Consider the following 13,379-nt stretch of genomic DNA (forward strand, 5'->3'; position numbering starts at 1 on the left):
CCTCATTAAGATGAAGTGTAGAGCACACAACCCATTTAACTAAGTCCAAGGTCAGTGTGTCATGTTTGAGGGTCAAAGGTCACATAGTAATATTTCATGTCTGCCTTATTTCTTCTAAACTGCCAGATGAGTTTTCATAACACTAAAATCTGAATAATTTAAATGACATGTAGGATGCTAGACCCACGTTACTGAAACCAGCCATTTCCGTGCATAAAAGAGGCATCTTAGGGTATCAATCACCATTAGTGATAGCTCTAGTTTACCATAATTTTAGTGTTGACCATTTGCTAATATTGTTTTCTTCATTTTCTAAGCATGGGTGGGTAGCAATATTTTGATAGTAATGTTATATATGTAACAGAACAAGAAGATATGCTGAGATAGTCTCTAACTCTGTGGATTCCCCTTAAAAGTTTGAATCTGGCAAAACTAAGGATGACATTGAACATCGAAAAAAAATTTAGAAAAAAAAACCCCAACATTTTTGAGATCTTGTTTTTACAGTGACTGAAGACACTCATTCTTGTTGCTTGGCATTATGGGAAGCTGTTCTATCCTTCTTGACAACACTGATACAGGTACAGTGTGCCCCGGCTGTCGAGGTGTTGGCACAGGTCTTACAGAAACAGTGGGTTCCCATTGCAGGTAAACAATTTTTTACTTTTTAGCTAACCTGAACACCTTTTGCTCATAGTGAGCTTATACGTTTGTTTATTGTCCACAACTTTGTTAAAGAAATTTCCTCAAAAATCACTAGGACAATTTAGGAAAATTTGTCTGGTAACGTCTTTGGGTGGCCCCTTTTCCATTTCCTTCAAATCTAGGTCAGAGAATTCTGGTTGCCATGACAGTCAAAAAGAAATACTCTAAAAGTATTCTCCTCAGAAACCACTGTCCTGATTTGAAAATGTTCTTCCAGTGACCCTCTACCAGGTTCCTTTAATTGTTCTGTTGTGATAAAAAAAGAAACATTCTTGAGATTGGCGTAATTGTGATGAAGATATGGCTGTGAAGGGAGAATGGAGTCTTTGTGTATATAAATGTAAATGAGCAGTGTCTGATGGAATTTATCAAGGAAAACCACCTTAAGTTTACACAATGAAAAATTAGGGAATATTACCTGTGGATCTCAGTGGCCAGCTTGGTCAAAATGCCGATGTGCTTATAAACATCAGCAGTGTAACTGAATTTGAGTTAATTAGTTTCAAGTGATGACTTCATACAGTTAAAAGGCAGGATAGTTTATGAAGCTACTATCTCATATATGGGCAGTTTCCAGATCACTCAAGATGCTTTACAAAATATAAACCTTCTAGGGCTTATTAACTGTGTATCTTACAATCTCTTGTACCAATATTTGTTTTCAGACAATCTGCAGAGGATATTGGAGGGAGAGTTTGGGAAGAGACCACTGTATGTATATTGTTTGAACTTTCTGTCAGTCATGTGTAGCGAGGAGGGGAAACTGCAGAGTAGGAAAAGTGATGACGACAATACTCCTACCATAACAAAACTGTTCAACATGTCTCTTCAACCAGGTTAGATAATATCTAATTAATCTGTGAACTGTATTTATGTACTCGTATATTTTTGTGACAACACTTTTTCTTGAAAATCCCTACCTTAGGCAGATGTTCACTGGCAAGTCATACAGTCTCATTATTTTGTTGTGGTAAAACTGTTAGTACTGTTTGAGGACAAGTTAGTTTTAGTAAGAAGTCAAGGAAAATTAGACTTACGTAATGTTAAAAAAGCCATTAAATGCATTACATCAGAAATAAGTTTTCAAGTTTTGTGTTTGATTATTGAATATAAAGTAAAACAGACTATAAAACATAAGGTATAGACCATTGAGTTTTATGATAATAGCATATTCTGACTGCAGTTAGATCAACATTAAACTAAATAAAAACAAACATTTATGGTTACTGTTTTATTCACCTTTTCCATAACAAATTAAGTAGCTCAAACAGTATACTGACACTTCTGGTTCATTAGACCCAGGTAACCAGTTATCGACAGGTACCAATTATAGACAAAATATTATATTTTTCTTTATTAACACTTTATACTTATAAACTGAAAGTAATAAGTTTTCAAATTCAGCAGTACAGACGAGCAATTGTGACTGAATTTAACCCATAATTATGTTGTGAAAATTGTGGATAGTTGGTTACTTAAGGCTGTGTTTTTTTACCTGATTGAATTGTTTAAGTTTAAATGCAAGTAGCATATGTACAGTCAAGTTTTGTTTAACCTCTGTTCAGATGTAGAGGATAAAGATGCCACCCAGGTTACAGCAGGCTCGCGTTTTTGCAAGGCTCTAGTTACTTCCTTTGACCAATTCATCCTTCGCAAGTCTGAGAGTCCAAATCCAGGGGAGAGAATTCATGTAATCACAGCTTTAAAATGTCTTCTGTCTGTGTCCCAGTCTGCCAAGAGAACTGCTTTGGAATGTAAGTTACATAGTACATTTACAGAAAGATTGTTACTGACGATCTTTGTGAATTTTTCTTTGCAATAGACAATCTGATACATCAGGTGGCTAATAAGAAGAAATATCATTGAAAGCATTAGTTTTTCCTTGAGATATGTCTTCCATTTGCTTACAGATATTTTGTGTTTGTGATACAAACAGGTAAACTACTTTGATGTGTATAATTTATAAAATAGGAATCTGATTTTGTCTAAAATGCATTTCAAAGTGTGTCATTTAATGAATGGAATATTAGCAACTGGTCCAACCTATACCGAGGTCATACTATGCCATTTCCTTGTGCTGGCCTTTGAAATTCAGACTGTGAAGACTTATTCAGCTAATTGGTTGTAAAAAGATGTAATTATTATTGGTGTTTATCAGACAATTTTTACTTTCAGTGGGTCTGGTTGAAAACCTGTTGGAGCATGTGAAACAGACAAACTCCAAGCTGAACATGAACATGTTGTTAGTTCAGAAAGAATCCAACAAGGTGAAAGATGATCCTGGTATACATGAACTCACCCTGACCTTTGACCTCTTGCGCAACTTCATGTATAGGAATGAGGATGTTAAGGTAACACATTTTCAATTTAATGTTAACCTGTTAAATTGATAAAATTGACTGGTCCATCATTCAGTTTGGGCAGTGCCATTAATTATTTTAAGGGGTGTTCACTGAAACTTTCACTGATCGAATAGTGAACAGTGCAGACCATAATTCACCTGAATGGATGTGCAGGCTGGTTCGTGGTCTACACTGGTTGCAAAGGCAGAATCTCTTGTCGCCAGTAGGCTAAAGGTTAATAATTTTTAATAGTGTCGAAAATTGTTTGTCCTTGTTACCAAGGTATACATAGACTATGGACATGGGGTCATCAAGACCATACATTGATGGTGTGTTTGTATTGTGTCAGATTGCTTGTTACCACAGTGGTTTACATGATGCGGTATACAGACCATGGTCATGGCGTCATCAAGACCATACATTGATGGTGTGTTTGTTTTGTGTCAGATTGCTTGTTACCACAGTGGTTTACATGATGCGGTATAGGCCTACAGACCATGGTCATGGCGTCATCAAGACCATACATTGATGGTGTGTTTGTTTTGTGTCAGATTGCTTGTTACCACAGTGGTTTACATGATGTGGTATACAGACCATGGTCATGGCGTCATCAAGACCATACATTGATGGTGTGATTGTTTTGTTTCAGATTGCTTGTAACTATAGTGGTTAATATTATGTAGAACTCAAACTGTGGTCATGGAGTCATCATGGCCCTCTTGTTTTGTTTCAGATGGCTTGGTACCACAGTGATTTACATGATGTGGTACATAAACTGTGGTCATGGAGTCATCAAGATCATACATTGATGATGTGCTTGTTTTGTTTCAGATGTCTTGTTACCACAGTGGTTTACATGATGTAGTACATAAACTGTGGTCATGGAGTCATCAAGATCATACATTGATGATGTGCTTGTTTTGTTTCAGATGTCTTGTTACCACAGTGGTTTACATGATGTAGTACATTAACTGTGGTCATGGAGTCATCAAGATCATACATTGATAATGTGCTTGTTTTGTTTCAGATGTCTTGTTACCACAGTGGTTTACATGATGTAGTACATAAACTGTGGTCATGGAGTCATGGCCCTCTTGTTTTGTTTCAGATGGCTTGTTCCCATAGTGATTTACATGATGTAGTACATAAACTATGGTCACAGAGTAGTCGAGACCATACAATGATGATGTGTTTGTTTTGTTTCAGATGGCTTGTTACCACAGTGATTTACATGATGTAGTACATAAACTATGGTCACAGAGTAGTCAAGACCATACAATGATGATGTGTTTGTTTTGTTTCAGATGGCTTGTTACCACGGTGGTTTACATGATGTAGTACATAAACTATGGTCACAGAGTAGTCGAGACCATACAATGATGATGTGTTTGTTTTGTTTCAGATGGCTTGTTACCACAGTGGTTTACATGATGTAGTACATAAACTGTGGTCATGGAGTCATCAAGACCATACAATGATGATGTGTTTGTTTTGTTTCAGATGGCTTGTTACCACAGTGGTTTACATGATGTGGTACATAAATTGTGGTCATGGAGTCAGTTACATCATACATTGATGGTGTGTGTATTATCCCTGCTAACCACCTACACTGCTGTTTGTCCTACAGGTAATAAATTCAACCAATTACACAGGTTTAAACATATATATTCAGTGTCATGCTAAAAATACCAGTGTGATGAAGATTTTTCTGTAAAGAGTCGTGTATTGACTTACAAGGCAAAGTATATATAAAAATATACTCCCATCTTTGAAGTTTATCATACTGCATATACAGAAAAGATATTTTAAAAAGCCATTTTCATTTTCACTTGTTTTTTACAGTAGTACGGAGAAGGTTTCTGTCTATACATTTTGAGCTGTTGAAGCTAAAATTGGTTGGTTTTGATCAAACAATATAGACATTTTATATTTTAGTTTTGTTGTGAATCAGATCGTACAACGTACTGTAAAATCATTAATATGCATAGAGGACTAATATTCTTGGATTTAGTTCTTGGATAATCTATGAATTTAAATCCCAAAAAAGAAGGAAACAATTCCCATTCGTATTTTGACATAAATTTGAAATCCGTAAACCTATATTCCCACAAAATAACCTTTTTTGCCAAGACCTATGAATTAAATGCCCACGAAGTTAAATGATTTCACGGTATATTAATCACTGTTAACACGTCATTCCTGTGGTATCTATTGCCATGAGAGTATGAGACAATAGAAGCCAGCTTCCCTTTTATTGCTGAGCAAAAGGTGAGGGAGAGATACTAGTATATTGGCATCTTTTCCATGTCTTTGGTACAGGTATGATCTGGCCAGGTAGTAAACCCATGACCTTACAACCCTAGGCTACAAAGCTAGTGAAGAAATTCTGTTCTGTGTAAATAGCTTGAGGTCATTGGTTTATTGTATTAAGAGAAAGATGTCAAACATTATTGTGTTTGCTTTCAGCCACAAGCTCATTAGCCCATTCCAGTGGTACCGTGACGGGATCTGCTGCTGGCAACAAGTCCTTGGTTCACTGTGTTATCAAATATACAGAGAAAGGCAAACATAAAGATCCCATGATGAAATGTCTGTATGGTCTGCTGGCAAATTTAGCTTTGTCCTCGGAATGTAGAACTATTATTTGGAAGGTTTGTAAATTTTTGGAATTGTTTAATGAAGTTGCAGTAGTGCAGAATTACATCTGACTTTTAACTCACAATGTCTTGCTGAAATCTGAAAACTGTGTGCAAACAAGTATTCTATAAGGATAGAATAAAGGTGGTACATCTCATGTAAGCAAAAAATTTTGACATTTTTCACATTTTTTGTTGTGTAATTTGAAAAAGATAATTTAATGACCAAAAGGGCCCACTGCATTATTGTAAGACCTTGTTAGAACACTATACATGTACTTGTTGTGTTTTATAAATTTTATAATTATCTCCAGTAAGTACTTTAAAAGCTGCGTATTTCTTTCAGTATAGTTCAAGTTTTGCATTTTTAAGTCCAATCCAAGATTTTCAGGAGCCTTCCACAAATATTTAGGGTGGAAAATTGCCTTACAAGCAGCACTGTGCAAAAACAAACTTTAGGACTTTGCAACCAGTATGGATCCAGATCAGCCTGCACATCATTGCAGTCTGATCAGGATCAGTGCTGGCCGCTTATCAGTTGTATAGAAATTTTGAAATTGATAAAGAACAGTATGGATGTAGAGATAAACGAACAATATGGATATGAATTGACCAGGATCCTTGCTGGTCGCAAAGCCTTACTGCTGGTTTTCGCACAGCAGTGCTCATATGAGCTGTGCCATGAGAAAACCAGCATAGTGGGTTAGCGACCAGTATGGATCCAGACCAGCCTGCGCATCCGCGCAGTCTGGTCAGGATCCATGCTGTTCGCTTTCAAAGCCTATTGCAATTAGAGAAACCGTTAGCAAACAGCATGGATCCTGACCAGACTGCGCGGATGCGCAGGCTGGTCTGGATCCATGCTGGTCGCAAAGCCACTATGTTGGTTTTCTCATGGCACGGCTCATATGGTCTTAGCTGTCAACACAAACCAGTAACAGATTTGTTCTTTTTACAGAGTAATTTCTTACAAGAGTTTGGAAGCTTGAATCCTAAAAGATCAAAAACAGCAAAAGCTAAAGGGAAACAAATCTTGCATGAAGTGTTGTGGCTAGAGTTACTCCTGAATTTATCATTCTCACTAGAAGGACAACAGATGATCTTAAAAATTCAAGGTAGGTTTGCATTTTATATCTGCTTACTCTAGACATCTTTCATAGTTTCCTGGTTGAACCTCTGACACATTTTGGTGAAACTTTGTGTACATTACAGGTTATAGGATTCCGCCAGTCAGAGGGTTTTCAAACAAAGTCTTTGTGAAACACTATCAGTTAAATTCCTATGTGAAAAGCCTTGTTGCTTTCATTTAGAAATTGGCTCTGATTTATGGGACATATTTCTGGTTTTTCAAAGAAAATTGGAATATGTCCAGTTAATAGAATAATTTGAGTAAATCACTTTTTCTCAAACTCATTTTGTGTCAGTGTTATTCAATGTAAGAAGTTGTTTTTACTCGGTGATTGCTAAAATTTTCAGTATGGCGGATCAAATATAAGAAAACATTGAATAGCTGAAAGCTCTGCTTTTGCGTTTTGCAAATGAATATTCTCACCAAATAAATGAACAAAGAAATCAGAGATTCATCTTATGTGATTGTGGAACATCTGGTAGAGGAGAATGGCAGTTTATTGTTCCCATGTTTATAGCTGAAAGATACAATCTGCAAGATGTAATGTTTTCTTTGGCGAACGTCGTTTCAAATTTTATATAGAATTTGATTAAACTTCATGGCATGTGCTTAAAGTTGTTGATAATCTCCAGACATGATGAGTTACTTCTCATGGAAATAAATTTTACTACAAAATCTGCCGTAATTAACAACAAAAAATTTACCTAATTCATGATGACAAAGAACTCAGTTGACTTTTTTTATCATTAAATTTTGGAGTGCTAGATTGAAATAATCCAGAAACATCTTTTCATTAGAATTGAGACATCCTTAATTAAAAAGTATGGCTTTTTCTTCTAGATGCTGTTGATATACTGTTGGAGTTTCTTGAGTGTCCCAATAGTCGACAACAAGAATGTGCTGTAATCATCATCAGAAACCTCTGCTGTCATTCCAGTAATAAACCAAAAGTGCTTGCAAATGGTATGTGTTAATTGGATGGTTCAGTAACAGTTATTTAATTTTGACATATCATGTTTGACCAAAAGTGGTCCTAAAAGCTAACTTCTTGGACTTTTGACAGGCAAATAACTGCAGTATTTTTTAATATTACTTTCATAACTGATCAATGTCAGATAACTTGTATCCCTAAAAATCCTGAACAAACCCCCTGGGGTACACTGGTTTCAGGTTGTCTGTCTGGTCGTCTGTAGACACAATCTTGTGTGCACCATCTCTTCTCATCCCCTTGACACAATTTAATGAAACTTCACACAAGTGATCAGTAACAACAGTAGTTGTGCATGGTGCATGTTAGGTTCTGTCAGAATTTTTTTTTGCAGAGTTACGGGACTTTGTTTTTTGTTACTATACTGTATACATTAACACAATCTTGTGCGCACCAACTCTTTGCATCCCCTTGACACAGTTAAATGAAACTCCACACAAGTGATCAGTAACAACAGTAGTTGTGCATGGTGCATGTTAGGTTCTTTCAGAAAAAAAAATTGCAGAGTTACGGGACTTTGATTTTTGTTACTATACTATATACATAGAGTCTGCATATGCAATCTTGTGCACATACCCCGGTAGTCTATATACATGCAGTCGACATAATTATGCAATCCTGTGTGCGTCAAATTGCAATGTACTATCTCAGTGTGTGCGAGGGGAACATTCATCACTTTTAGTGATAGCTCTAGTTTTCCCAGCATTTTGATTATTAAGAATGTCTACTTTGTCAAAGAAATGGACAGAACACTAGATTTAGCTTATTTTCAGCATTTTTATAGTGTCAGCATTTGTCAAAGACAAAGATTTTTGCGGACATTCATGCCATGTACAATCCAGTCATGATTCCGTCATGCTGAGATTAACAGTACATCCCTAGTGACAGGTTGTCATATCTGATTTTTAAGTACAAAGTTGTCGTAAAAGGGATACAGCTGAATTGTGGACCATACTGAAAACTGCTTTGCCAAATATATTGTCCACTCAAAATAAAGTCCTTACTTACTTGCCATTAATCATGCTTGTAGTAAATCTTTTGTGCTTTGTAGGCCTGTTGGTAGTAATAGAATCAGCAATTAAGCCATCTGGTCTAGTTGTGTAATGGTGGACAGTTATTGAACACTGAATTTTTAGCTCACCTGTCACATAGTGACAAGGTGAGCTTTTGTGATCACGCAGCGTCCGTCGTCCGTGCGTGCGTTCGTCCGTCCGTCCGTAAACTTTTGCTTGTGACCACTCTAGAGGTCACATTTTTTGTGGGGTCTTAATGAAAGTTAGTCAGAATGTTCATCTTGATGATATCTAGATCAAGTTCGAAACTGGGTCACGTGTCGTCAAAAACTAGGTCAGTAGGTCTAAAAATAGAAAAACCTTGTGACCTCTCTAGAGGCCATATATTTCACAAGAGCTTCATGAAAATTGGTCAGAATGTTCACCTTGATGATATCTAGGTCAAGTTCGAAACTGGGTCAGGTACCGTCAAAAACTAGGTCAGTAGGTCTAAAAATAGAAAAACCTTGTGACCTCTCTAGAGACCACATATTTCAAAAGATCTTCATGAAAATTGGTCAGAACGTTCACCTTGATGATATCTAGGTCAAGTTCGAATCTGGGTCAGGTGCCGTCAAAAACTAGGTCAGTAGGTCAAATAATAGAAAAACCTTGTGACCTCTCTAGAGGCCATATTTTTCATGGGATCTGTATGAAAGTCAATCTGAGTGTTCATCTTGATGATATCTAGGTCAAGTTCGAAACTGGGTCACGTGCGGTCAAAAAATAGGTCAGTAGGTCTAAAAATAGAAAAACTTTGTGACCTCTTTAGAGGCCATATATTTCATGAGATCTTCATGAAAATTGGTCAGAATGTTCACCTTGATGATATCTAGGTCAAGTTCGCAAGTGGGTCACGTGCCATCAAAATCTAGGTCAGTAGGTCAAATAATAGAAAAACCTTGTGACCTCTCTAGAGGCCATATTTTTCATGGGATCTGTATGAAAGTTGGTCTGAATGTTCATCTTGATGATATCTAGGTCAAGTTCGAAAGTGGGTCACGTGTGATCAAAAACTAGGTCAACAGTTCAAATAATAAAAAAACCTTGTGACCTCTCTAAAGGCCATATTTTTCATGGGATCTGTATGAAAGTTGGTCTGAATGTTCATCTTGATGATATCTAGGTCAAGTTCGAAACAGGGTCATGTGCGGTCAAAAACTAGGTCAGTTGGTCTTAAAATAGAAAAACCTTGTGACTTCTCTAGAGGCCATACTTGTTAATGGATCTTCATAAAAATTGGTCAGAATGTTCATCTTGATGATATCTAGGTCAAGTTCGAAAGAGGGTCACGTGTCATCAGAGTGTAGGTCAGTAGGTCAAATAATGAAAAAACATTGTGACCTCTCTAGAGGTCATATTTTTCATGGGATCTGTATGAAAGTTGGTCTGAATGTTTATCTTGATGATATATAGGTAAAGTTTGAACTGGGTCAACTGCGATCAAAAACTAGGTCAGTAGGTCTTGAAATAGAAAAACCTTGTGACCTCTCTAGAGGCCATACCCTTGAATGGATCTTCATGAAAATTGGTCAGAATGTTAACCTTGATGATATCTAGGTTAAGTTTGAAACTGGGTCACGTGCCTTAAAAAACTAGGTCAGTAGGTCAAATAATAAAAAAACCTTGTGACCTCTCTAGAGGCCATACTTTTCATGTGATCTGTATGAAAGTTGGTCTGAATGTTCATCTTGATGATATCTAGGTCAAGTTTTGAACTGGGTCAACTGCTGTCAAAAACTAGGTCAGTAGGTCTAAAATTATTAAAATCTTTTGACCTCTCTAGAGGCCATATTTTTCAATGGATCTTCATGAAAATTGATCTGAATGTTCACCTTGATGATATCTAGGTCAGTGTCGAAACTGGGTCACGTGCGGTCAAAATATAGGCCAGTAGGTATAAAAATAGAAAAACCTAGTGACCTCTCTAGAGGCCATATTTTTCATGAGATCTTCTTGAAAATTAGTGAGAATGTTCACCTTGATAATATCTAGGTAAAGTTCAAAACAGGGTCACGTACCTTCGAAAACTAGGTCAATAGGTCAAATAATAGAAAAACCTTGTGACCTCTCTAGAGACCATATTTTTCAATGGATCTTCATGAAAATTGGTCAGAATTTTTATCTTGATCATATCTAGTTAAGGTTCAAAACTGGGTCACATGAGCTCAAAAACTAAGTCACTATGTCAAATAATAGAAAAAATAACGTCATACTCAAAACTGGGTCATGTGGGAAGAGGTGAGCGATTCAGGACCATCATGGTCCTCTTGTTAGCTCAGCTGAACCACAGGTTCAGGGTGAACTCTTGTAATGGTGTTTTTAGCTCACCTGAGCCAAAGGCTCATAATGAGCTTTTGTGACCACTCAGTGTCCGTAGTCCGTCGTGTGACGTGTGTCATGCGTTCAACATTTTCTAAAAAAATCTTCTTCTTGAAAACCACTGGACAGAATTATATCAAACTTCACAGGAATGATCCTTGGGTGGAATTGAATTCCATGCAGAGCTCTGGTTGCCTTGGCAACCAAAAAGAAAAACTTTAAAAATGTTCTTATCAAAACCTAGAAGGCATAGAGCCTTGATATTTGGCATGTGACATCATCTAATGGTCCTCTATGAACTTTGTTCAAATTGTGCCTCTGGGGTGAAAAGAGGCCCCGCCCCAGGGGTCCCAATGTTAACATAGACTTATATAGGAAAAAGTCTTCTTGTCTAAAACCAAAAGACCTAGGCCTTTGATATTTGGTACGTAACATTAACTTGAGGTCCTCTACCAAAATTATTCAGATTATAACCCTGGGGTGAAAAGAGGCCCTGCCCTGGGGTTCTCAAGTTTTACATAGACTTATATAGGAAAAAACTTTAAAAATCTTCTTGCCTGAAACTGCCAGGCCTAGGCTTTTCATATTTGGTATGTAGCATTGCTTTGTGGTCCTCTACCAAAATTGTTCAAATTATGCCCCAAGACTTACATACTAGGGAAAAAAATCTTCTTATCTGAAAGTTACAGGCCTAGGACTTTGATATTTGGTATGTAGGATTGCCTAGTGGATATCTAACAAGATTGTTCAAATTATTCTCCTGGGGTGAAAAGAGGCCCAGCCCTAGGGGTCACTTGCTATATGAGTTATATAGGAATAAATACTTCAGAAAAATTATAGATCATATTTTCTAGACTATTTAGTTATAATTACCTGATGACCGCAAGTGATTAGGGGTCACCTGACTGTGACCTTGACCTACTGACCTACCTTCTTCTTACAACCTTGAAATTTGGATGACATGTACAGCTTTGTACACCTATCTTAAAACTGACTTTCAGTGACTATAAATATGATCTACTGACCTACTTTGTAATATTTTAGCACCAGTTTGCCATTTTAAACATGTGGCTCATATTACTCAGGTGAGCGATTCAGGGTCATCATGACCCTCTTGTTCACTTGGTGTGGCCACAGAGGTCTAAATGAAAGCTAGCTTTGTTTAATTTAATTGTGGATGTATTTTTGACATTTTGGAAGAAAAAATGGAGAGATTGTTACAGTTGGTGAAGTAAAGCTTAACTTAGAGTTTATACCAGGTCAAGGATTGTGATTTTTATGTGATTTTGCAGTATTAAAGCAAATGTGACAAGCAGAATATATCTTAGAAGATTCATAATCCCTACTTTTTTTTCATTATATATCAGTTTAAGGGTAATTCTTTAAAATAAGGTAAGAATTTCTTCTCTGAAATGGGTCTAGCTATGTGTGGCAGCTCTGTTAAAATTTTTCATTTTATATAGAATACAGTAGAAACTCAGTATCTTGAATTCCAAGGGAACAAACGTTTTACTTCGAGATAACTAAAATTCAATTTAAAATGATATTATGTACACATTTTTAGGACGGGTTTGAAATGTCTTTCAGATAGCCGTAGTTTGAGATATCGGGTTTCACCTGTATAGAGGGATATTTCGGTCTATATGACCTTGAAGGGTCCTCATGAAATATGGTTACAGCACTTTCGGATGGAAGGTTATCATTAAGATTTATACATGTCAGTAGTAGATTGTCAACACCATTTATACAAGGAATATCTCTGCTATATTTTAGATAAACTGTTGCCACGACTACTGCAGTGTGTTGAATGTGATGATGAGAGATTGAAGACTGTGGGAGCCTCAGCCCTATGGGCACTTGTCTATAATAACCAGAAGGTATAATACCGTAGTATTTATAATTACATAAGAATTAATTTTGTTCAGAAGATCTGGTGTAAAATGGTCCAGGCATAAAAGATGCATACATGACACATGAAGCTCTCAGATAAGCTGAGGAGAATTTTAAATGAATATGAAAATACACAGCTTTGTACTCCATTAGTATGAAATCCTATTGAAATAAATGAGAGTTTAGATAAGAGTTTTTCCAGCACCAAATGAAACATTGGGAAGTTCTGTCTATTTAAAACAAAAAGTATTTCATATTGTTCACATAGGGAACCTTGAACAAGTATTGTTTTTAATAGCATATTTAGGGTATCTG

General features: G+C 36.5%; 1 protein-coding gene across 1 annotated transcript in view; it reads left to right on the forward strand.

The window, feature by feature from the left end:
• The window catches only part of LOC123549743 (rotatin-like), a 36,856-nt gene that overhangs the window by 21,229 nt on the left and 2,248 nt on the right, over positions 1 to 13,379 (forward strand). Inside the window, exons 17-25 of the mRNA XM_053546590.1 lie at positions 508 to 648; positions 1,371 to 1,541; positions 2,271 to 2,459; positions 2,881 to 3,056; positions 4,548 to 4,674; positions 5,514 to 5,698; positions 6,642 to 6,798; positions 7,653 to 7,775; positions 12,948 to 13,051. Coding sequence (XP_053402565.1) covers positions 508 to 648; positions 1,371 to 1,541; positions 2,271 to 2,459; positions 2,881 to 3,056; positions 4,548 to 4,674; positions 5,514 to 5,698; positions 6,642 to 6,798; positions 7,653 to 7,775; positions 12,948 to 13,051 — 1,373 coding nt within the window. The remainder of the gene's footprint in view (positions 1 to 507; positions 649 to 1,370; positions 1,542 to 2,270; positions 2,460 to 2,880; positions 3,057 to 4,547; positions 4,675 to 5,513; positions 5,699 to 6,641; positions 6,799 to 7,652; positions 7,776 to 12,947; positions 13,052 to 13,379) is intronic.

Source organism: Mercenaria mercenaria, chromosome 6, assembly GCF_021730395.1.
Source record: "Mercenaria mercenaria strain notata chromosome 6, MADL_Memer_1, whole genome shotgun sequence".
NCBI lineage: Eukaryota > Metazoa > Mollusca > Bivalvia > Venerida > Veneridae > Mercenaria > Mercenaria mercenaria.